This window comes from Peromyscus eremicus, chromosome 6, assembly GCF_949786415.1.
Source record: "Peromyscus eremicus chromosome 6, PerEre_H2_v1, whole genome shotgun sequence".
Classification (NCBI taxonomy): domain Eukaryota; kingdom Metazoa; phylum Chordata; class Mammalia; order Rodentia; family Cricetidae; genus Peromyscus; species Peromyscus eremicus.
The window spans coordinates 128,850,848-128,876,094 of NC_081421.1; the positions used below are offsets into that span (position 1 = coordinate 128,850,848).

Below are 25,247 nucleotides of genomic sequence, written 5' to 3' on the forward strand. Positions count from 1 at the left end.
CAGGCTGCTGCAACAAGCCACAGTTGACCAATCCCAGTTAGTGGGATATATCCCTTTGACTAGGGACATACTAATACTAGAAAGATGTAGTTGGAAGTTTTCCTGTGTTCCGGCTGGCCAGCAGTTGGGACAAATCTCTCACCTACAGTCCTGCAGCTTTTTATAAAATAATCACACAGAGGCTTAAATTATTTATAACTGCTTGGCTGTTAGCTCAGGCTTATTACTGACTAGCTCTTACACTTAAATTAACCCATAATTCTTATCTATGTTTAGCAACGTGGATTGGTACCTTTTCTCAGTTCTGCCTTGACATCTTGCTTTCTCTGTGTCTGGCTGGCGACTCCTGGCTCAGCCTTCCTCTTCCCACAGTTCTCCTTGTCTGCTTATTCCACCTATAGAAAGAGGGGGAAAGGTGGGCCAGGTGGCACATGCCTGTAACCTCAGTTCTTGGGAGGTGAAGGATCTGGAGTTGAGGATCTTGGGTACATAGTGAACTAGAGGCCAGCTTGGGCTACCTGAGACCCTATCTTTAAAACAACTCAGAACAAAGCTCCCTCCCTTCTCTGATCAGGCTGTAGTGGTGTTACTTTTGGCTGTCATTCACCTTATTTCTCCCTAGCAGTTTTCAGTTTGCACTGCTTCTCCTTAGTTTACTTCCTATTGCTGGCTCATCCTACAATGATCTAAACTCATATTTAACAGACATTGATATCTGACCTTAAAGATAGTTAACAGGTAATTCCTTGCGATAATCTCTCCTTTTCCTGTTTACTACTATAATTGAAATAAATATATTGATTCATATTTTTCACTGTAATTCTCCTTGCTTTAAAAACGTTATTATAAGCCTGGCAGTGGTGAAGCATGCTTTTAATTTCAGCACTCGGTAGGTAGAGGCATGCAGATCTCTGAGTTGGAGGCTAGCCTGGTCTACAGAGTGGGTTTTAGGACAAGTGGGGCTATATTGAGAGACCCCCGTCTCAAAAAACAAAACTGAAAAGATGGAAGCCTCCACAAGTCTGTAGAGCTGCCTTCTGTGTTTTCATTTGACCTGAAATCATTTTTTGAGCCAATATAGTGCTGTGTACTTGTAACTCAGGCACTTGGGAGACTGTTACTGGAGGCTTCTTTGAGCCCAGGAGTTTTGGGTTGTGGGAAACCTGTAGGAAAATTCAGCCCTGTGCTCTCACCTAGGCAGTATGAATAGACTCAGTCTAGTAATTTTTTTCCCTCTCTTTGAGACAGTCTCATGTAGTTCAGGATGGCCTTGAACTTACTGTGTAGTAGAGGATGACCTTAAACCTCATGCTCCCATTTCCCAGGCATCTGTGCCATCTTCAGTGACTATCCCTGAACTGTATCCCTGAACTGCTCATTGATACAGTTTTTTTCTTCTGCTGCTTTAAATTTTTTGAAGCCAGTATGCTTGCATCTGTCTGTGCTTCTGTATCTAGCATACTGCCTGGAAGATTTTTAGATACCTGAAACAATGAAGAGATAATGTTAGCTTGATGCTAATATTAATAAATATTTGTGTTAATGCTTAAATTGCCATGGGATTACCTTGGGTTATCTTCATTAAGTGTTACATAGAAGAGGCTAAGTGGACCAGTACTTAGTTTGCTGTTCTGTTAGGCATGCTAACATGCTGTCACTAAAAACCCCAACCCCAGTTGATTATTTTGTGAGACAGTTTTGTCTGGATCCAGTGTGTCCAAACCCTTGACATATCACTTAATTTGGAAAGCACACAAACAGCAAAGCAGCACAGAGTTTTATTTAGAGACAGTAACAGAGACTGCAAAGGAGCAATGGCCTACTTGAGCTAGAGCACGCAGGAGCCACAGATAGTGTATGGGGTTACCTTTTATGGTGTCTGGGAAGAGGGGGAATTGATGGCTAGAGGAGGGATATGATGGTTTTCTGTTTTGATTGACATGCTTGAGTTACCTGTGTATGTCCTTTACAATGATGCATCTGATGTTAATAATTTTGCACGTCTAATCTCGCATTGGCATCAGATGGCATATAGGGGTTTTTCCAGAATGTTCACTCAGATGACAGTCTGTTTTGCTGTGCATTACTAAACTGAATATGTTCTAAGATATGTTTGAGTAGAAAGATGGGGGTTATGAAAGGATTGCTAGGGAAGAGCCAACTGTATGCATTGTTTGGAGTGGGGTGTGCCTTTGCCTCAATGCAGGTAGGGGGGTCCCAGTGCATGGTTAGGAAATGGGTACATGTAGCTCAAGCCGAGAGAGTCTTGGGTTGCTAAGCTTTCCCTATGGTTTCCTGCCTCAGTGTTTTTTTTGTTTTGTTTTGTTTTGTTTTGTTTTTTGAGACAGGGTTTCTCTGTGTAGCTTTGCGCCTTTCCTGGAACTCACTTGGTAGCCCAGGCTGGCCTCGAACTCAGAGATCCGCCTGGCTCTGCCTCCCTGCCTCAGTGTTTTAACTTTACATTTTAAAATGTGATATTCTTCACCCAACATTCTATACTCTCTTTATCTCTTTCTCTTATTGGCAGCCGGTTAGAAGACAGTCCCTTACCCCTCCTCCTCAGAACACTATTACGTGGGAAGAATACATATCTGCTGAAAATGGAAAGTAGGTGGTCTTTTGGTTTATGTTTTCTTTGGATCTTAGGAAGAAAAATTTGTTAACAGTCTATTTAGATACAAGAGTTTTGAGAGCATATTATTGATCTATTTTTATCTGAAGCTATTTAAGAAATATAAAGCAAGCATAAGAAAGAAACCTCCCAAATTGTGTGTGCACTGTGAGTCTAGAGTCTTCTTTTTACATCCCTTCTGTCAATCACACACCAACCAACAAGCAAGAACCAAGCAAGAACTTGTAGGACTTGTTCTAAGGGAGTGCTGCTTTTCAGCTTCCCTTGTCTGGCAGACTGCTCTTAGCTGTGCTGATGCTTTAGCCATCCAGTTTGTTTCCTGTCTGACTTTGCAAGCTTTGTCTTGTCATCATTTCATTGATTTCTCAGCATCCTTCCATAAACCTTTACTTACTGCTATATCACTAACTCGTGGAGAGGAGTAGGCATAGCATTGCTGTTCCTTATACATGTATTGACTAGAAGATAGGTGAATGAAAAAAAGGTTATTTTGAATGAATGGATGTTTATTTTGGTTCACCCATGTTTCCTTTTGGTGGAGAAAAAAAATAGCCCCCCTTACAACTACCCCTCCCACCCACTCCACTGTGCTCAGGAAGAAGCTGCCTTGTTTTTTCCTTATTTAAAGGCATGCTCTGATCACAGGTTTTCCATGTTCTGTTCTAGTGTTAAAGTGTTGGATGGACATACTTTTTACAGTGTTGGGCCTAGCCTTTTTGTGAGTGACCATTATTTTGATAATTAGATGCCCCAGCAGGTCAGAGGAAACAATCATGTAGTCACTTGTGGCATGTGCCAGATAGTTCAACAGCACTTTGAAACAGGGCAGGAAAGCCCAGTCACACAACTCAATGGTATAAGGAAGGTCTCCTCTAGATTAATTCTGCTAGAGAAATAATTTTGAAATAATTTCTGCTTTCTTCAACTCAGCCTTGTCTGCTCAGCTCATTCTGTGTGAACAGAGTTGAGTTTTTGCCTCAGTGTAGACACACACACCAAAAGAATGAGTTTTAAATGTGTTATAGTTTTAACAATGCTGTGTACAGAATTCTTTAATCACAGTGCTTTTTATTGTTGAATGTTGGGACTGTAGTAGTAGACAGTGAAAGAGATTTTTATTTTCATAGTGATTTTCTTTGTTCCTAAAAACAATGTTTATTATTAAAATTGTTTTTATTCAGTATGAAATTCCTTGAGTATTGACATTTGTTCCTGAACTTTTAACTTTTTTTTTGTCTCATTTCTTATATGCATTTTGTTTTTAGCATAATAATAATATTTCTGTAGACAGGGTAAGACAAGTGGAAGTATTAGTGAGTATTGATTGAGAGTGATGAGTTCTTAGCCAGACTCCCTAACAGTGTTCTTTCTGTTGCAGGGCACCACACCTGGGCAGAGAACTGGTGTGCAAAGAGAGCAAGAAAACATTTAAAGCCACTGTAGCCATGAGCCAGGAATTTCCCCTGGGAATTGAGTCGTAAGTGCACTGTTGATTACAAAAGGTCCTGACAGGCACCAGTATTTGTATCTGAGGTGCTGAAATGTGAAAAAAGCAGACAGATCTTGGCTCAAGGGTGTATGCACCTGCCCATAAATTTTCTGGTTTACAAAAGTATCATTTTCTATAGATAAATTTTGAATAGTCTAAAGAAAATTATTAAAGCAATACATGCTTATAAAAAAACTTCAAAGCATAGACATTTGTGGAATAAGAAGATGTTTTGTTTCAGCGCATTAGTTCTATCTTGTGAATGCAGAGCCCAAGAATGGTCCAAATTTTGCCACACAAGTTTATGTGCTTTATGAGCCAGAGTGTCTTGGATTCCAACAGTAATCACATTTGTCTTTTTTTTTTTTCTTTTTCCCTTTTTCTTGGAATTTGTAGTGCTGACCTCCTGTCATTTGTTTTTGTTGTTCTTTTATTGATAAACATCTTGTTTTCAGTTTGTCCATATTGAAAACTGTACTGAGATGCACACCTTGAATATACCCTTCTAGGTCCACCTACACCAGATACTTTTTTAGAAACATTGAGTTTGGAGAGATGCATAGATGGGAGGTGGGTACTCAACTCACTCTTGATGGGCTGTACTCTTGGCTCCTTATGAAGATGTGGCTGGACAGGAGTTGAAGGACCCAGTTATTATTATTTTTCCCTAATTCATTCCCCTTTGAACCTAGCCCAGTGCACTGACTTTTTTTCCTTAGAGAAGAGAGCAGGGTCTATAATTTTGAACAAAATTTTGAACATTTCCTGCCCTTGTCACCCTCAAGCTTTAGAAGGGTAGTAGGTTGTTGTATAGAGTCTCTGTAACCTAGAGGTCACACATGGGAAGAAGCTGGAGGCAAATGTGAGAAGAGAGTTAGCAAACATAAAGGGATGCAGCTGATTTTATAGTGTGCTTGGAGTTAACTCCAGAGATCCTTAAGACATGAGAAATAGATGTATTAGTACATAGATAATTATGAACACTGTCCTAGGAAAAGGAAATCAAGGAATACTGCATACAGAAAATAGGCAATCTATTCTACAACAGAAGAAACTTCCTGTTGCTGCTGTGGAAAAACACATCAAGAACATAAAATCAGTGTTAACTAGATCACTCCTGAGATGAAGGACAACAGAATGAAATGAAAAAGGGATGGAAAGGCCAAAGGAATACTAAACTGAACAGAGAACAGCAGTGTCACAAAACAAATACGTCAGAGATAGTTGATGAGAATAGATGTGGCTGAAATTAAATTTTGACAGCAGATAAAGTGTCAGAGACATGTCTGAGTACAGAAGTGGCATCCACTTACTAGCCTCCAAGTGTGGCTAGTGTTCAAGATGTGATAGACATGTCTCTGTAGGAACATTATCTGTGAGATAATATTTGATTCCAAATGGGTACAGAACAATTACCATAGAAAATTACCCCTTTAAATTACAAGGTTTCTTTGGTTTGATAGGACCTTACTGTAGCCCAGACTTTACTGGAACTCTCCTAGTCGTCATGCTTCAGGTTTCTGAGTATTTTGGGAACATGTGAATTTACAGGTGTGAGCTACTCCACCTGGTGTCAAATAAATAAACTTTTGGATTTTGTTTCTTTTTTTTTTGTTTTTTTTGTAGTGCTACAAATTGAACCTAGGACCTTGCTTATATTGGGCAAATATTCTACCATGGCCTCTTTTTTTAGTCTAGCTCTCAGTTATTAGGAAACAAATTCAAGGTATTTGGGTAGAGAAAGCATAGAAGTAACCCACCCATAGTTTTTGACACATAGGAAGGGGTAAATTATGCTCAGGCCCACAATCCAGCTGTTTGTGAGACTGAGGCAGGAGGATCAGAACTTCAAGGCCTTCCCGGACAAGTTAGTGTGACATTATATGTCTCAAGAATTTTTAAAAAGTGCTGGGATCTTATAAGCTCAGCAGTAAGTACTGTCCTTGTATGCATGAGATCTTGGAGCCAACTCTCAGCCCCAGAAAAAAAGTAAGGTAAAGGAAAATCGTGTGATCTATGTGCGTCCAGCTGTTGCTTACTCAGTAAAGGAAAGCGGTGATTTAATTTGTGTTTAGCTGTTGCTTACACAGCAAGGCACTGGAAGATATCTCCTGTTGAAAGAAAAATAATAATAATAGTACGTGTTAGAATAACTGAACCAGAGGATCAAAGGAGCTGTTGTGTGACTCTATGATACAGGAAACTGAAGAACCCTGGAATTTAAGCAGAAGGATTGATTGTGTGATCTGAAATTTATGTGAGCGAGCCAGGATCATCAGTATTAAGATTAACCCTTCTAACCTGATAGTGAAGCTCAGTCATGAAAATAGAAGAAAATAGATGCACTTCAGCCTTGCATCCCAGAAAGATTGAGGAGTTAATCTGCCTCAGCTTATCTGGTTTGAGCTGTGCAGTTCAAGAACAACCTTAAGGACCTGAACCATGAAAATATTATTCTTTCATTTTCAGATTATTGAATGTTCTAGAAGTAATAGCACCCTTCAAGCACTTTAACAAGCTTAGAGAATTTGTTCAAATGAAGCTTCCTCCAGGCTTTCCTGTAAAATTAGGTAAGACAAAAATTTAGGTGTAATTTTAGTGTTGTTTTTTTAAATTCAAATTTTGTAAGGTATATATTTTAAAGGACAATGCATATATCAATTACTTCATTTTTACTAAGTTTTTTTTGTTTTTATTTTATTTTTTTTTCTAAGTTTTTTTTTTTTATTATTTAAGTGCATTGGTGTTTCTGTTTTGTTACGTGTATAAAATGCCTGAGAAATACAGCACCTGATGCAAGTTTTGATTTCTATGTGATTTAAATGAATTGAAATATAAAGGACATGGGAGCACCTCATGCAGGAGAGTGAGTGTGAACATTTAAGTCACTAAAATAAAGAAGCACAGATATACATAATGAAACAAAGAGATGCAGACTGCACAGCACCAGTAGGAGGAATTTAAGAAACCTTTGCAGAGGGATAGTTGATACACTAGTTCCTATTTAAATTGCAGGAAACAAATCATTTAGTGTTTGCATGGGAAGTCAGGAAGTAGAATTCTGCATTAGTTTACTAGGCTTTTCCTAGCAGTTGTCACAGGGCGGAATTGGGTCATAACAGCTGAACTGTTGTGACAAAGACTCAATCGTAATGTATTACCAATTATTCCCCATGGGTTGATTTTAACTCCATGTCTCCAGCACTGCAGATGTGTGGTGCAGGTATGCACGTGGGCAGAGGGACCAGAAGTTCCTCTAACACACTCTTGGTCTAACAAAGGCACTTCAGTGTAGGAAAGATAGTTTTCTACTACACATGGTGAGAGTGGTGGGGCTTCTTTCTGTAAACAGAAACAGCCAGCCAGAGTGTGGTGGCCCACACCTTTAATCCCAGCACTCAGAGACAAAGGCTGGTGATCTCTAAGTTCGAGGCTAGCCTGGTCTACAATGTGATTTCCAGAACACCAGGATAGCCAGGGCTACACAGAGAAAACCTTGTCTCGAAAAACAAAACAGTAATGACCAAAAAAAAGAAAGAAAAGAAAAGAAAATAAAAGGAAAACAAACAAGCCTTCCCTTAGTTTACACTGAAGTTAAAGGTCATTGTCTTAAATATGAAATATAAAATTATCAAACTTTCTAAAGAAATGGGCAAACTTTTAAAAGAAATCTGAGTGCTGGGTTAGGAAAATTCTTACAAGCCATACAAAACAGTTGGGTCAGAAGGCCTGAGTTTGCTGACTCCTGTGAGACTGTGTCTCCAACAGTGGGCAGCCATGGAAGCTGGGAGCTCCAGAGTGCCTGTGGTGATTGTTTCATTAAAGCTTTCTCTCCTGTTTCTGGCCTGAGAATATTCTGCAGACAAAATACTAAGTATATAAAAGCAACTTTACTGTTTCTCACCTTGGGTAGACTCTTTGGCTGGATAGACCCACTTCAGAGGCTGTTCATGAATGAAATCTGAGGCCCCTGAGTAAAGTTGGTTAGGAATAAGACCAGCTTCTGCCTGGCCTGTGCAGTTTCCAGGAACTCAGGGAGAATCAAATGAGCAGAGCAGGTGAACATACTTTACAGATTCACTTACCATTTGGGCCAGAAACTTTTATAATGATTGTCATGCTCAAGTAATATGATGTTATCCAGTGGGCGAGGTGTCACTTGAAGTAAAGGTGTCAAGATTTAAAAAATCAGGGAGATGTGCCTCTGTGGAAGCCAGATCAGGCTAGGAAGCAGCTGCAAGGGCCCCAGCCCCAGAGCCTTGGAACCCACTGCGCAGGCTAGGGTGGGTACACATTGGATCGCTCTGGAAATGCGGTTGTGAGAAGGAATGTGGCCAACTCGAATGGGTTGTCACAGATAGGCGTCTGACAGCCTCTCACCATTTGTTCTCCAGATATCCCTGTGTTTCCCACGATCACAGCCACTGTGACTTTTCAGGAGTTCCGATGTGATGAATTTGATGGCTCCATCTTTGCCATCCCTGAAGACTACAAGGAAGACCCGAGTCGTTTTCCTGACCTTTAACTGATCCAGAAGAGCAAGAGGCTCCAGGTGGCAGAGACAGAGCTTCTGTAGGCAGAGGGTCCACACATCAGTGATGTGATGAGAAACCTCTAATAAACGTCCGAAGCTTCCTGATGTGCCATTCATCTTTTTAAAGTCACTTCCTGTCTGTAATAGTTTGACACCCAGTGACCCTGAGACCTTCTTATGTAAAGCAGCTGTGAGTGCTGTGATTTGTTTTTAAAGATTTTTACACTTCCTGTTGAAATATATATGCATATAGATATATCTATAGCTATATCTAAAACACTCCTGGACCATTAACGTAAATTCAGTGTCTTAAGAGATATGAAACCCCTTGAAATGCGTCACCTCTATTCAGGGTGGCATGTATAAATGTTCCTTTAAACTTTGTTTTCATTATTATGTATAGTTCTGTAATTTGAATGTTCAGTGAACTAGAAGGAAATGAGCTTTCTGAGGTGAACAGAGCAACGGCAACCATCAGTCGCATTTACAGCCTGCTGCGATACATTCCAAGGAAGCACTCCCTGTAGGGAATGTGGTGCCCCGCCTCCCCCAGCACCTCGGTAACAGTTGCATTTTCAGCTGCAATGCATTCCCCGAGGGAGTGCTCCCTACAGGAAATGCGGTGCCCCCAGCACCTTCATGCAGCTCATCGTGGTGCTCTTTGTTTTACCTGAATCTTTTTTCAGTGGAAACTGTTACTGATCTTCCTTTGATAGAACCTCTTTTTTTGTTTGTTTGTTTGTTTTTCTAAACTTGAGTTTAAAGGTTCTTGTTCTGTTGATAGGTACGGTAACACGCTTACAGCTAGCCCTCTCCCAAGTATCAGCACTTTAAAACAAATTCCAAATTTTTAAACTTGCTTCCTAGTAAGTGCACATAAGTCAGATTATTTTTAATGGAATATGGATGCATTGGTGTCAATTTTAAAAAAAATACATATTTTGGACAACTATGTATGTAATGCTTTCAAAATAAGGTAAGAACATTTTATATGCTACAATATATTTGTTATAAGCTAAAAGTCCAGAAACATGCAAGATTGACAGTTCTTATTTTTTTCTTAAGTCACAGGAAAATATTTACTGATTTCTGTCTCCAAAGTGTTAAAATCATGCATTACTCATTTTTGCACTTAAAATTTTTCATATTTATTACAAGATGGTTTGAAGGTCCAAGAATGAAAATAAATTAGGGAGACTAATGTCTAAGTCATAAAGTATCATGTTGTATTAAAGACTTAGCTAAATGTTTATAAATGTGTCCTAATGAAATGTGTCAAGGATGCACCTGTCAGGTTGTTATAGAGTGACCTGTAGTTTAAACTTTTACCAAAATTTTAGAGACTTTTATTGAAGAGATGACTTATTTAAAAATCCAAAGCATCAGCCATCAGATATTTATCTCTCTATGATTACATTTCACATAGTGATACACCTTGTATATGTTAACATTTTATTACTTTTTATAAGAAAAATAATCAAGAGTTAAAAATTCAAAGCCCTGATCACTCCAGTGAGATAATTTTAAGAATTGGGAAGCCCAGAGCTAGCCTGATGGAATGAAGGTTTGGTCCCTGGCATTCAGACAATGGCTGATCCAGTGACTTAGCTACTGAGGTGTTGTCAGTGGTGAAGTCTGGGATTCTGAAAGGCAGTGACCACTGCTGCTTTAGGCTCCCTGGCTCTGTAGACCAGGTAGGAAAAAAACGATAAATTGCAACTTCAGACGTCGAATTTCTTAACATGTGAATATTTTGCTGGGTTACACTGGAGACAGGTGGACTACTGAAAATTGTTGCACTGGATTGTACTACTGAAAATTGTTGCACTGGATTGTACTACTGAAAATTGTTGCACTGGATTGTTTTAAGACTTCAATTTTTCTTTAATGAATAGAATCAGATTGTCCATTCCAAAATGTCTTTTCTCTGATCACAAAGAACAAATGCATCTCTTATGATGGTGGGGAAAAAAAAAGGAGTTAATAATTAATGCAAATAAACTTTTCACAATATTAGATTTTCATGATGTGCCTTTTAATCTTGTTAATGAAATCAAGATCAATATTTTTTTTATAATCTTACATGCAGATTGTTTTGAAATGTAGGTATGTAAAATTATGTATTGCAAATTTTAAAAGTTTAAATTAGTAGTAAGGGTGCCATTCAGGAAGGTGTGATACCTCATCACTTAGGTGACATCTGAGATATGGTTCCCATCTTCAAGAAACCATTCATGAGACTTGTCCTTAGTATACATTCTTCGGCAAAGAGCTGCAGTTTCGTATACTGGAGCTTAACATAATCATCAGAGAAGGCTGCATCCAGCAACTGATAGGGGCAGATGCAGAAACCCACAGCCAAACATTAGGCAGAGCTTGGGGAATCCAAGGGGGAGGAAGGATTTTAGGAGCCAGAGGGGTCAAGGACACTACAAGAACATGGCCCACAGATTCAATTAACCAGGTCTCATAGGGGCTCACAAGAGACTGCAGTGACAGGCAGGGAGCCTGTATGTGTCTGATAGGTCCTGTGCATGAACTAAGTTATGGTTGTATAGCTTGGTCTTGTGGGACACTGGGAGTGGGGGCTATCTTTCTTTCGCTTGCTTTTGGGACTCTCTTGATATGAGGGTATAGGCCTGGTTTTATTGTAACTTGTTATGCCATATTTGGTTGATACCCTGAGAGCCTGCTCTTTTCTGAAGGTAAAGGAGCAGTGGATCTGGGGGAGAGGGGAGGTTAGGGAAAAAGACTTGGAGGAGAGGAGGGGAAGCTGCAGTAAATAAAAGCAGTGTACAGCAGGTATCATGGCTGAGTTAAGTACATGTTGATGGTTGGAAGCCTACATGATTATTAGCTAATAGCAAGCAGCTGAAGGCAAAACTAAAGCCCATGAATAAAATTGGGTTTTCAAGTCAAGTGCAGTGGTACATGCATGTAGTCCATTCCAACTATCTGGGAGACTGAAGCAGCAGGATCAAGAGGACAGTTTAATGAGACCCTATGTAAAAAGTGGTTAGAAATGTACCACTTTGGTTTCCTGCTTGCCTTGTATGAGATGTTAGGTTCAACCTCTTTACTTTCCACTAAGTCTACAGAAGACAGAGATCTGGTTGAGTACAGGAAGACTGGAGAATGGACCACTTTGCAGACAACTAACAAATTTGCCCACGGAGAATTGGACAGGAAGTAATCACAAAGCAAAAATGAAGCTCAGCCAAAACCATGATTTGGTAAACTATGAAGCTGCAGGTTTATAAAAACATTGCATGCCAGAAACCTCAGACAGCATTAGCTGTCACCTACAAGTTTCACAGCATGTCAGCAATTTTTAGATCTCATTGCACAGTAGGGCTAGGTCAAAACAAAACAAAAAAAGCTGCTCCTTTCAGCTTGCTCTGGAACAGTACTTCTAACCTTGCCACATCCTCAACACATGCAAGTCTACAGGCATTCAGAGTCAGATCAGCTAGTTTCCAGTCATCAGACTTTGATGTTTTTCTAGTGAGTATGACTTTAGAACAGAAACACATAACACGGTAACTCCACCTCTTGTCTGAAGGATGCTGCTGCTGCCTGGGTGATAAAATTTTGGAAAGCAATGTCAAGTTCAGCTTTTGTGTACCCCTTTGAGATGAAGCAGCAGCTCAAGACTTGTGAAGTGTCTTCAGCTTCCTAGTTGTCCTTCTGCAGGACACCTATGCTCCAAACTCACAAGTAACAAGATGTAGGCCATTTCAGTCTGCTCTGTGGGATCCATCCTATTACAGCTGCCAGCCCCTCCTTCCACTGCCTAGATCCACTTGCAGTACCAAGTACAAAACTCAAGTCATTATGTCAAATCACTTTCTAAAAACTAAAGCTTCTGCTTTTCTGATAGCTGCTATACTGATTCTTTGTAATGATAGACATTAATTTGGGTGCTTGCTAAGTATTTTAAAGTTTTTTGTTTTGTTTTTACATCCAGTACTAAAAAGTGAATTTACCTTCAGAAAGGTAAATCAATTTGTATCTATAATACTGGAAAAGTAAAAACATCTTGGGATAACATCCTGATTATTAAAGATTTGTAGCACTCCACTTGTGACCTTTAACCTTCAGTTTCTCATGCAAAAAAACAAAACTAAAAAACCCCATATTACCAGTGAGTTTTAAAAAGAGGTACCATTCTCACATTAGTGGCATACTTTACAAAAATAACCTAGTAATACACTACTTTTTTTTTTTTTTTTTTTTGCAAAGAGCACACGGATAGCACTTCTCATTTTTATAGACACGATGTAGTCAGAATTCATCTTCCCATAAGGTGCAGATGCCATCCAAGAGAACTGAATACCTTAAGCCTGGTTTAATTTCTGGCACTCCTCCATTACTGATTAGTTTTAAAATAGGAACTACCATCCATCAGCCCAGGGATATCTTATTTTAGCAAGGTGATGGTTCTACAGCCCATGCTTGCCCCCCAGCTCACTGAGGCTTACCATGGAGCCATCATCTTTCACTAATTACATAGCCTGAAGTTTTTCATGACTAAAAACTATGCAAAATAAATAAGGACAAACATTTTTCTAACAAAACCACTTTTATTTTAAAATTGTTTTACCACCAAATACAGAACTCAGTGTGGTGGCAGTGTCCACTTGGGTCCAACTATTTGTCAGCTAAGAGGCGTGCCAGTGCAGTACCAACTTTATGCAGACTTCACCAAAGAAATGTCCTAAATAAATCTGCCTTCTGGTGACATCAGTGGCACTAGTTTACAACAAACTGTAGCAAAGTGAATGTCTGCATTAAGAGGTTGCTCACAGGCAACAGAATGAACTTTGGATACTGATTTGCCCTGGGAACTGACAAGTGTTTTCCTTGTTTCTTACAGAATTGGTCATGCCACCACATGGTTCTTTTATCTACTAAAGTGTTTAAGCAAATGTCACCTACATATCAGCTTTGTTTTAAAAATGTAGAGGCTATTCAGACCATTAATGGAATCTGATGCATTTGTCATAGACCAAATTCTTGCACATAAAATTCTTAAAAAGTTACTCAACTACAAACTGTACAAATGCTGCTTTTCTCTACAGCAATCAATTTATTTAATAATTTATAATCAAAACATGGAGACTACAAACTCCAGTCTCTATCTCCCTCTTAGCCACCCAACACTAGCCATTTATTTATCTGTTTAGTTTTGTAATACAGTACAAACATGTGATCAACAACTTCCATACTATTTCAGAAAAGGCAAATTCCTATAATGTCAATGAAAATATAAATTTACTAGGTATAGGTGAGATCATATTTATCCCTAAGACACTGTTGCATGACCCCAGTCCTACATCCAAAACACAAGTTAAACCATAATTTGGACAGAAGGAACTGTTGACAATTCTGCTGGTATCTACCCTGAGGTGGTGAACTCACTCAATTTAGTTACTATGTTTGAACATGCAGACAAGGAAAGGAAGAGCTGAAGTGGAAACTGATGAGGTAACAACATACATATTCAACGTGTGAATAAACACAATGCAGTTCTACAGGAGTATGACTTGTGAGTTTCAGGGTTTTATTATCAAAGTCCTGTAAAACAATTTCAGAAACTGTACATCAACATGGCACAGATGGTAGCCTACTTTTGTTTTTTTACTGCACAAAAGTGAAGCTTATAACTCCTGTAACTAAGAAAACAGTTATCTACCTAGTCTGCATATAACATGGAATCACTGCATAAGATACCACTGCAATCAAAGTAACACAAATTTATTGGTTTTGTACAACTTGAGATCAAATAAAAGTACATTATCAAGATTTGTCGTATTTTAAAAGCACATGAAGGTCAATTTAAAATGCACCACCACCTCCTCTTGTTCAACAGTGAGCTTTAAAACAAAAGTTGAAAACTGAAAATCAGGACGAGGTCATTTTCTTCTAGTGATGGACTGGATAAGCAGGTTGCGTTCACTGGTAGAGATGTGAAATAAATTATTGGAAAAAAAACATAAGTAGCTACGAAAAAGTGAACAACTAATTCAAAACATATTTTACAGCCAGTTTTATTTGAAAATTTTTTTCCTGTAATTTAAAGCCTACTTAGCCATCAAAAAAGGTTAGTGCATATATAACCTTTGAAAGTTAAACAAAGCCACAAAAATTTAGCCACAAGGCTCAAAAGGCTTATCTATCACAAATGCTTGTTTCCAGATGTAAATCTAAGAATGTTAATTTGTCATGTCAACAAGTAAGACCATTAAGTAGGTCACCGTGTTGGAGGGTTTCATGACACTTGGGGTAACATGCAATCAGTGCATTCCCTACATGGCTCTATCACGGCAAGGACTCAAACTCTAGAAATACTCTAAGTGAACGCACTGAGGATCATACGACAGAGACAATCCATGCCTGCTGGAGATGCATGCAGCTGTTCATTTGTGTTAGAAGCAGCAGTTGCACAGCTGCTTGGTCACGCAAATGGTTATCACCATGGCAGTGCGCTGGTCACCCAGGTACCACTTTCTAAAAGCTTTTGCTGTAAAGAACTAGAGGTCACAACCGGGTGTTCTGCAGCCATTGGTAATGTGCAGCTGTATACACCTTGGTGAGATGAACACACACAGCATTAGGTATCATGAGGAATGATACCGAGGCCCATCTGCAGCTAGCTTCAGGGGCTCAGTCACTCATATCCATGTCTTCTTCGTGGTGATCATCCCCATTTACTTTGGACTCTCGCAGGTCACCCATCCCCTTCTCCACAGAGCACTCCTTTGTTTTAGGGGACATTGCTTCTGTTGGTCTCTTCTCCTCCTTCTTCTCCTTCTCACTGTCATAGCCCTGCTCCTCTTCATCATAATCCCGTGTCACCTGCTTTGCCAAGGAGAATGGAAAAATAAGCTTCTTCAAAGGAAAAGCACTTCTTAAAAACAGGGACAGCACCTCAGTGGCAGTGCCCTGGCCTGTGTACTTACTTTGACGTCTTTGTCGCTCTCAGACTTCCTTTCGCGCTCCTTTTCCTTGTCTTTGCTCCTCTTCTTTTTACTTGTTGATCGTTCCCTTTCATCCCTGCTTCTTTCTTTGTCCTTATCTTTTTTCTTCTCTTTTTTATGTCTAGAAAGAATGACAGTTAAAATGTGCTTATAAGAGCTACTTTGCAGGAACTTCTGGCAGTTTTATTCCTAAGTAGGCAACAGGTCTTACTCTGCTTAGATGATGATCTTATTAACCAAGCTCACTAGAAAGATCACAAAGAGCCAAATCGAAACATCAGACAATCAAAGAATCTAAGCTGGATACAGGCCTGAAGTGCTAACCCTCCACCCCCAACAAAGCACATACTGAAAATCTCTAGAGAATAATGCCTTAATTGCCCCCCACAAATTAAAGCGTATGTAAGAAATCTAGCAGTTAAAAAATTTATTAGTCCCAAATATTACGAATCATAGGTATAAACAATTGATACCCCTACCTCCGTGGAGATGGTGAGCGAGACAGCTTTCTTTTAGGAGACCTGGGCTTTTTAGGAGACCTTGTACCACTCCTGCTTCGCCGTCGTCGTCTCTCCCTAGAATCACAAATGTGCAAACTAGGCTTTAAAATATAGTGTGGTCTCACTAGCTCCATTAGAACTCCCACAGCCCAAAACCTGCCTCACAATACTGCTTTAGGCCAAAACAATCTCAAGCTTAAGAAAAGACTAATGTGATGGGTTGATCTGCAAGGACTTGGGGAAGGTATAAATCCCTTACCTTATTAAATACAAAAATGAGTGTTTTTACCTTCTTAATGGAATTTTTTGAGACAGGGTCACATAATACAGTCCAGGTAAGCCTTGAATTTGGCATTATCCTGTCTTAACTGCCAAGAGCTGGGGTTATTTATGGGTGTGTGCTGCCATAGTTTGGTAGTTTTTAAAAGGCAAAAATAAAAAACAGCCTTTCATCTAGTGCTGCAGTTTTCTATGCCTCACTGGAACCAATGCCAAATATAAGGACACCAAAGCTTATTTTCATTTTCTTCTCCAAATTTTATATTATTGGTTCTCAAGTCTTTGATCTGCTTTTCAGTCTTTAAAACACATGGCACAAACCTTCTGGTATATTCATATAAGGTAAGTGCATTTGAGCATGTCTGAGCAACATATGATTGAAATCGAGTTGAATATTAATATATTTTCTATGAAGTTTGCCATATCACTTCCATTTTCTGTGTAATAATTTACACTATAGTCAAAGAGTGACACATTCTTGCCTCCCATTCACTTATCACAAAACTACTATATGGAAGTAAACATTCTTGAGCATAATACATAAATATGGTAAGCATCACAAATGAAGCCTCATTTTCTCAACATCGAGGTATTTGTCTGATTCTGGAACATCTGTGTCCTACTGAAAAACACAGTCATCCCTCAGGCCTCAGGGTGCTGCTGCCTTACCTGCTTGCACTTCGAGAGCGTCTGGCTGTACTGTAGCTTTTTGGTGGAGTTTTGGAACGTTTCTTTTCTTTATCTTCTTTCTTTTTGTCTCTAACAAACATAATTTAATAAAGTGAAGAAAGACTAACACTTCATTCCATGTAATCTCACTTTTGTTATGACACATGGCATATGTGTGATAAAATAATTTCTCTAAGCCTTCCATTTTCTTGATAGTTCACTTAGAACTTATTTCCAATAGTAAAGTGGCCTAAATGCTGAGAAATTATTTAGAATGCTGGCCAGTTTTTTGTGTTTGGTGCTGAGTTCAATGGGTTTAACTGCTGTTGCTGGGTCCTTTTCACTTGATTACAAGTTCCTGAACTCTGTCACAATGTCAGAAACCAACAAAGCACCACAGCCAGTCACTCTTTCCTTCAATGAGCACATGCCCAAGAAACCCCTATCACAGACTAACCAAAGTTTGTACCTTTTTTTTGCTACTGCATATTCTGGGCTAATCAGTTGCCATCTGAAAACTCTCCTGCCACAATGGTTAGGTAGGTACTACAACCACACTCAATTCCAAAGCTCTTTACAAGTCCTTCCCATTCATTTCTATTTAAATCCCACAGTACACATTCTCCACCTTGTCTCCTTCCTCCTCTGGTTCTTCTGCTCCAGCAGTCATCTTCTCTTGCCAGACAGCCTTTATCACCAACTCTCCTAATGGGCTCCAGTATACCTTCTCAAGTACACCATCCACTGTTAGTCTTTCAAAGCACGAGTGAGTGCTATACCACAATGCTCTCCCTTCAGTAACTGATCAATACACCTGAATTTGTACAGCTATCACTTAACATTGTTCCTTCCCATTTGACTATCCCTTGCTTTCAATAGAAAGTTCTTAAGGAAAGGAATGCCTGATTCCTTCTCTGTGTAAGGAAACAGTTCCTTTCCAATCAGTTAAGGTACATGCTCACCAATGATAAATGATTGGGGGGTGGGACAAAAGGGAACTACTATAACTTTAGTTATTGAAGACTAGACCATTGACTTAAAAAGAATTTGTCTGTATATGAAAAAATGGGTTCTTTTTTAAAAGATACATTTACTTATTTTTAAACTTGTATGTATGTATCTCCATGAATTTACGTGCACCAGAAGAAGGTGTTGGATCCACTAGACCTGGAGTTACAACTAGATGTGAGTCACTTGATGTCAGTTCCAGGAATCAAATCCAGGTCACCTGTAAGAGCAGCAAGTATCCTTAACTCCTAAGTCATCTCTCCAGCCCCAAGACTAGTTAAAAAAAAATGTTATTTTTAAGTTAGGGGGAAAATGCCACCCTCTCTTTTCTTATAAATCCTCAATTAATTTTACTGGTCAGATCATGGGACAAAAGACTTTCTCTAATATGGCTCCATGTTCAGACCATAAACGATCCTTGAGGAATTTTCCCAATCAGTGATATGACATAAAGGTAGATGAACACAGTTAGGTGTCTGCTTGGAGCTCCTTGACACATGACAAGAGAGGTCTGGGAGTCCAGAACCCAGACCCACAGCAGTGGTTGAATAAAAAAGAGGAAAGCCAATGAGGTAGGTGACAAGGGTAGCCAAAAGAATTTATTACTTAGAAATGTTATAGGGGCTAGAGAAATAGCTTAGCAGTTAAAAGCACTCATTGCTCTTTCAGATGACCTGGGGTTCAATTTCCACTGTCCATGTGGCAGCTCATACGTAGCGCTAGTTCCAGGCTCTTCTGGCCTCTGTGGGCACCAGGTATGCACATGGTGCACAGACACACATGCAGGCAACACCCAGACACATAAATTTTTAAAAATGTGAAAAAAGTGTCACACCTTCAGCTTGGCAATAGATAAGAAACCAACAGTAGCCCCCTCCCACACCTCACTTACGCTGTAACAAGCAAAGCATAGCACTAGGGTCTCAGGAACTATGGCTGCTGCCTCTGTCTGTACTGTACAAATATACCTGGCTTTGGACGTGCTCCTTGACCTTCTACCCCTCTCTCTGGAATGAGATCGTCTCCGTCTTGGACTTTTGGATCTCCTTCTACTTCTAGACTTGGAGTGTGACCGCCTCCTTGACCGGCTTCGTGACCGCCTGAAAATGTAAATTAGTAATATATGTGCATATAGATCTAAAATACACAAAACATCTACCTCAGAGATATGAGCTTTGTATCAAACATTGGAGAAAAATTTCCTTCCCTTCAACTGCTGTCATCATTCAGCCCAGTTATCTTCCAGACCTCAGAGATTACTCATACATGTGTTCATGTGCACGCACTTTGTGCTTGTGTATATGACTGTGAGTCTATGCAGGTACACATGCATTCTACAAGCTGATGATGCCGGAAGATTCCATAACAAAAATATAACCTGCTAAGAACCAACAGATACAGGTAATCTAAACTGCGTACGTGAAGGATAAAGCATATTATCCCTTAAGGAAAACAAATCTGTTGTCAATAATAAAATCTGGCTATCAAGAGAAAATAAAAGATGTAAAAACCGGATACTGCTAGGTAAGAGTTTTCTGATTCTTTGGTTTTATGATAAAATCTGAGGTGATTAGTAAATGCCATTTCATAGAACTGGGTAGCAACTAGAAATCACATCAAATTGGGGCAATTTACCAAAGAATAGTGATTAAAATTACCTGAAAATACTAAAACTAACTCTCCTTTTTCTAACTGTATAGCCATGAGCCCAGGTTTTAAAATGTGTGTGAACAAGGCTGATTATGATCAAAATACACTGTATGAAATTCTTAAAGAATAAAAACTTATATTAAAAATATGTGAGCTAAGCACGATGGTATAGTCTTTAATTCCAGCACTTGGAAGAAGCAGGTGGATCTTTGAATTTGAGGGTAGCCTTGCCTACATAATGAGTTCCAGGCCATCCATGGCTAAGTACTGAGACCCTATCTCAAAACAACATACTTCCTTCCCAAAGAAAACAAAAAAAGTAAACAAAACTATAGTGTAAAAATTTGAATGCAAAATACAATTTCTTCTACTAAGCTAAAACTTTAGGTTGGTGAAGTACACCAAACCTTTTTCATCATCAAGTGTTTTGGGGGTGGTTAAGTGTTTTTTGCAAAGCTCTGTAAATGAGATGAGTTAGCTATTATGATAGCTTCAATTTGTAATATGGTCAGATATAATCCACATAAGCTAAACTTTATTGATTTCATTTTTTAAAGTGTAAAAGCTAAAGATTCTTAAGTTTGGAGGGAGACCCACTCAGCTACAGAGAACCTTATGTATTCACAAAAGGGTATACAACAACTGTGGGAGGTAAGAACAGATTTAGCTCTAACTCTTGCTATGTAGACAGCAATACTACTAACAATTCCAAAGTCAGATCAAGAACATGTTTCAAGTTTTCTGTTCTTTTCATACCACTATGGCATTTTAGTGTTTAAGTCTCAAAGCTTTCCTACCAGTGAAATGTCCTTAACTGCTTTGGTTTTAAGTAAGAATCACCTGTTCACCTTATACCTTTCTCCTAATATGCTCAAAGCAACTCCTCCCTCTAAGACTCACAGCAATGATTAATGATTAGACCCACTTTACATAGGAGGCAGTCCTTAAGGTACAGCTGATGGTCAGGAGGCTGCTAACCTGTGCCTGGAGGATGAGGGGGTCCTCCTCCTCCTCGAGCGCGACCTTGATCTCGAGTGTCTTCTCTTTTCCTCCTTCTTGTCTAGATTTAAAAGAAAAGGAACTTGTACTAAGAAATGCTTAACCAGAGGCATATATGTGAGGTTCAGGAATGGAATTCCAGTCTCCTGACTGTCCAGAGCACATCTACCCACTGAGCCATCTTGCTAGCTTTCCAAGAATTCTTTGTCTTTATTTCAGTCTTTCTAAGATACTTTCAAATGCTATAAGTGATCATCTTATGCACAGACTCACCAGGAAGCTTACTTTAGTGATATGAATTACCTCAACTTTCAGTAAATCCTATGGCAATTTGTAATTGCTAGCTAAGGTTTCCTCCACTATCTAATCTGAATTGCTCTCGAGGGCCCAAGCATCCCCACAAGTCAATATACTAAAGGCTATCTTTTTTATTCTTTTGTTTTCTGATTTGTTCTTCAGAAGGTTCCACTGCATCTTTTCCTTTCTCATTTCTGAGGGTGTTCTACAAATATACCTACAATTCAAGTATATTTTGATTTTCAACTCTTGACCCAATGAAATGTTCTCATCATACATGTTTGTGTGTGGGTATATTTAGAGTACCAAGAACACTGTCTTTACCACCTAAGCATTTATGTTAAAATTCTAATCCAAAGTCATGACTCATTATCTTGTCACTGTATCTCAGTGACAGAATCTGACTGACTTTAGGAAGACAGCTTTTCCCTGATACATTCCCATTCTTCCACTGCCATTTTCAATTGTACTGTACCAAACACTTAAGGAAAACGGTTTCAATTCCAAAATACCAAATTTCTTTCTTCAGGACCTAGGAGGCAATTAAAGCCACTGCCCTTTTCACATGCACACCATCATCAAAATGATGCCACCAATTCAGTTAGGTGATTTCATTCATGGGCTTTAATTTACTGTGAATGCCACAAAAAAGCCACATAACCACAGAATTCATTGTAGGCTAGCCGGCGGTGGTGGGCCACACCTTTAATCCCAGCTCTTGGGAGGCAGAGCTAGGCGGATCTCTGTGAGTTTGAGGCCAGCCTGGTCTACAGAGCAAGATCCAGGACAGCTACCAAAACTACACAAAGAAACCCTGTGTGTGTGGGGGGGAGATCCATTACAGGCAAGTCACAATCATTTCAGCCTCAGTTTTCAACAGAAGCAGTTAGAGCATAAAAACTCTAAGAGAACCCAGCTGTACATCTAAGACCTCTATTAATTACTTGACCTTATCAGATGACATGCTTAAAGTATTTGCTACTTGATACCTTATCAGATGATATGCTTAAAGTATTTGCTATCAGTTTATTCTTATCAGTTTATTCTTTATACTTAAAAATTACTTCCTAAGTAATAAATAAGAACATTTCCACTTACTAAGGGAGTAAAAACAAACAAACAACAAAAAAATCAAACATTTAATTGGGAAAATGTGCTTCATCACCACAGATTCACATATATAAAATGAACATACACTAGGATAATTCACTTAATCTCAAAAAGACAATCTATCCAGAGGTAGTTTAGTGGTGGTATACTTGCTTAGCATCCACAAGCCTCCAGGTTCCTTCTCAGCAACTCCTACCATACACCCAAAAGATTCTGACTGGAAACTCTATTACATGTTCAGTCTCTCAGAATATAAAAGACTTAAAACAATGACAATAACAACAACAACACAACAACAAATAACCAAAACCAACCAAACAAAAAAACCCCAAGAATGTTATTCAACAACTTCTACATTTAGGCCATTACCATCTTTACCAAGAACCACAATTCAACATTCAAGGAAAAGATGTATGTGCATATTACCTGGCTCAATAGCGGCAGAAATCAGGGATTGGGCCTCACGCACCCTCTTCATGGCTTCCTCTATTTCTTTACTAGAGGTGTCTGACTTCAGACTTGGTGAAACAAGACCAGCAGCTACATGATTCAATCTAAAACAAACAATTAAGAAAAGAAATAGTTTAAAACCTATCTTTTAGACTGCAGATGGAGAAACTGAGGCAGTGGCCAACACCTCACAAAGTTGCACATGAAATCCTGACCACAAAGGTTAAAGATCTGCCTTTAAGTATTTATACATGCAAGAAAAACAAAAAAAAAACAAAAACAAAAACAAAAGAAAAAAACACTAAAACAAACCAGACAATAGTAATCCATGGGGAGAGTGAGATGTCATCAAGAACAGGCACAATAGTCCTTGAGATGGCTCAGCAAGGAAACGCTCTTTCTGCAAAGCCTCATAACTGTGAATCAACTCCTTAAAACTGTCCTAACCAACACACATACTGTAGCTTGTATGCATGCAAAGCCCCCTGTCAAACAGATTTTTTTAAAAATAAAAAATTACTTTTTTACAGAGTGCTGGGGGTGGTGGCACACTCCTTTAATCCTAGCATCTGAGAGGCAGAGGCAAGAACATCTCCAGGAGCTCGAGGTCAGCCAAGGCTATATAATGAGACCCTGGCTCAATATAAAAAACAACAACAACAACAACAACAAAAAACCAAAAAACAAAATAAAATAAGGCTGGGCACAAGAGCCTATAATACACTGGTACTACTGATTATGTTGGGCTATGGGGACAGTAACCACAAAGCCAAACTGATCATTTCCTTTCCCATGCCATGTTCTCCCACTAATAGTGACTTTAACCAACGTCAGGGGACATGGAATAGAGCTTCAATTAGTTTACAGAGGGAAGAAGCCCCATGAATGTCACCATCAAACAGAAAAGAATTCCAAGTACTGTGTAAAAAAGCACCTGTAAGAACATGGTAGTGTTAGTCACCTAAGAGGCACTTCCTTCTCAGTCTAATTTTTCCTATTCCCACCACCCTCAGGGCTCAGCTTCTGATCTAAGTTTTCTCTGTGGCACCTTCCCCTGGCACCTCTGTACTTTCCCCATTTGAATGCACATAGTCTGCTACAATGAATGTAATACTGACTACAGAAAAATGTGTATTTATTGGATTCTTTTTTTTTTTTTTTTTTTGAGTCAGGATCTTCCTATGTAGCCCGAGCTGGTCTGGAACTTACAGTTCACATGCCTCTGCCCATCCCTCCAAGAGCGGAGACTAAAAGTGTGTGCCACCATGCCTGGCTCTAATTTGTATTTTGTATGAATCATCAAAACACAACTTTCATGCTATCATTCTGTAACAAGCCACTTACGATTATTAGGAAACAACCAAAACAAAACCCTGAATATTGGGACCTATTTTTGGACTTCCTTTCTTGTTTCTACAATGTGATACATAAAAATGTATTAAGAATGTCCTAAGAATAGCTAACTTCCTTCCGTTAACACTATCTGTTCTACAATGTAATATGTAGCTTATGTCCTAAGAATAGCTAACTCTTTTTCTATTAACAGTAACTCTTTTCAAATTGGTATAGTGGTCTATGCCTGGAATTCCAGCACTGGGGAGGTAAGGACAGGAGTTTGAGGCCAGGCTGGACCACACAGTGAATACATGGCAAGGCTATGTCATATAGTGAGACTTATCTCAAAGTGTTCTCTAGACAGTTACACAGTATATAACCAAAGGAGACAAAGAAGAATGCTTACTTGGGATCAACCGTACTCATAAGCTTCAACAGCTGGTCTGTAGCAAGAGACTAAGAAAAAAGAAAAAAAAAAGGTAAGTACAGTGAGCACACAGCACTGAAAAGTGATAGTTATTTTATTTTCTTAGTTTGTTGAAAAGTTCTAGGACAAACTAGCAAACAGTGCAATGCTCTGTGTACATCTTTGACAAACAGATAAATTCAAGCTAAGAATCGTAACAGGTGATGTTTGTGGCTACAGCTGTGGAAGAGGAGGAGGGTAGCAAGTTATCAAGAGCAAGGCTGAGCAGCCCAGATTTATAGGATCAGCTCTTGGTTATTCCAAAGACTTAAGAGGAAAAATGGTTCAAAGAACCAGAAAACAAAATCCAAAACTCCTTAGAGTAGCAGAATACCTCCAAAAAGTAAAGATTTTAAAACAAAATATTCTTTAAATGTGTAAAGAATTAATAATGACTGATATAATTCAGTGGTCATTTAAATCCCCTTCAAACAAATTAACAGAATAAAAAAAATTACTCCAACAAAAGCAGCTAACCCTTTCTTTGAAATACAAACAAGTTTAATGAAATAATCCCCTACCAAAGCAAGCTTACAGTGTGAGATTACCTGAGAGTTCAAGTTTGTTCCTGGAAGCCCAAGAGCAGCAAGGGCAGGATCAAGAGCTGGAGCTCCCAATGCAGCCAGGGGAACAGCGCCAATCTGCAACGGTCAAAGTTTTCTTATATAGAACTTAACTTTCTGTACTGGATCACACATTATCTTTTTCATCTACACAGGTTATGTGTGCACTGTTGCAACAGCTCAATGGTATAAAACCATTACTGCTATGGTTCAAATTCTGTCGTCTACAATATGACAAACAATATACAAACAACTGGACATAGCCATGTCCCAGTAAAATATATTA

The 25,247-nt window shown here is 39.0% G+C and overlaps 2 protein-coding genes across 7 annotated transcripts in view; one reads left to right on the forward strand and one right to left on the reverse strand.

The window, feature by feature from the left end:
- The window catches only part of Ankrd13c (ankyrin repeat domain 13C), a 53,760-nt gene extending 43,089 nt beyond the window's left edge, over window positions 1–10,671 (forward strand). For all 5 annotated transcript variants that reach the window (XM_059266502.1, XM_059266505.1, XM_059266504.1 and 2 more), the window contains 4 exons: window positions 2,528–2,607; window positions 4,011–4,109; window positions 6,591–6,691; window positions 8,516–10,671. In XM_059266502.1, coding sequence (XP_059122485.1) covers window positions 2,528–2,607; window positions 4,011–4,109; window positions 6,591–6,691; window positions 8,516–8,646 — 411 coding nt within the window. In that variant the 3' untranslated portion in view covers window positions 8,647–10,671. The remainder of the gene's footprint in view (window positions 1–2,527; window positions 2,608–4,010; window positions 4,110–6,590; window positions 6,692–8,515) is intronic.
- Window positions 10,672–14,197: 3,526 nt separating this feature from the next.
- Srsf11 (serine and arginine rich splicing factor 11) overlaps window positions 14,198–25,247 on the reverse strand; it is a 49,073-nt gene continuing 38,023 nt past the window's right edge. The window contains exons 5-13 of one of the 2 annotated variants that reach the window (XM_059266508.1): window positions 24,947–25,039; window positions 24,339–24,388; window positions 22,574–22,701; window positions 20,720–20,801; window positions 19,060–19,191; window positions 17,084–17,173; window positions 16,115–16,231; window positions 15,618–15,756; window positions 14,198–15,513 (exon numbers count right to left, since the gene is read on the reverse strand). In XM_059266508.1, the coding sequence (XP_059122491.1) occupies window positions 15,322–15,513; window positions 15,618–15,756; window positions 16,115–16,231; window positions 17,084–17,173; window positions 19,060–19,191; window positions 20,720–20,801; window positions 22,574–22,701; window positions 24,339–24,388; window positions 24,947–25,039 (1,023 nt within the window). In that variant the 3' untranslated portion in view covers window positions 14,198–15,321. Of the gene's footprint in view, window positions 15,517–15,617; window positions 15,757–16,114; window positions 16,232–17,083; window positions 17,174–19,059; window positions 19,192–20,719; window positions 20,802–22,573; window positions 22,702–24,338; window positions 24,389–24,946; window positions 25,040–25,247 lie in introns of both variants that reach the window. The other variant, XM_059266507.1, reaches the window with a different exon arrangement.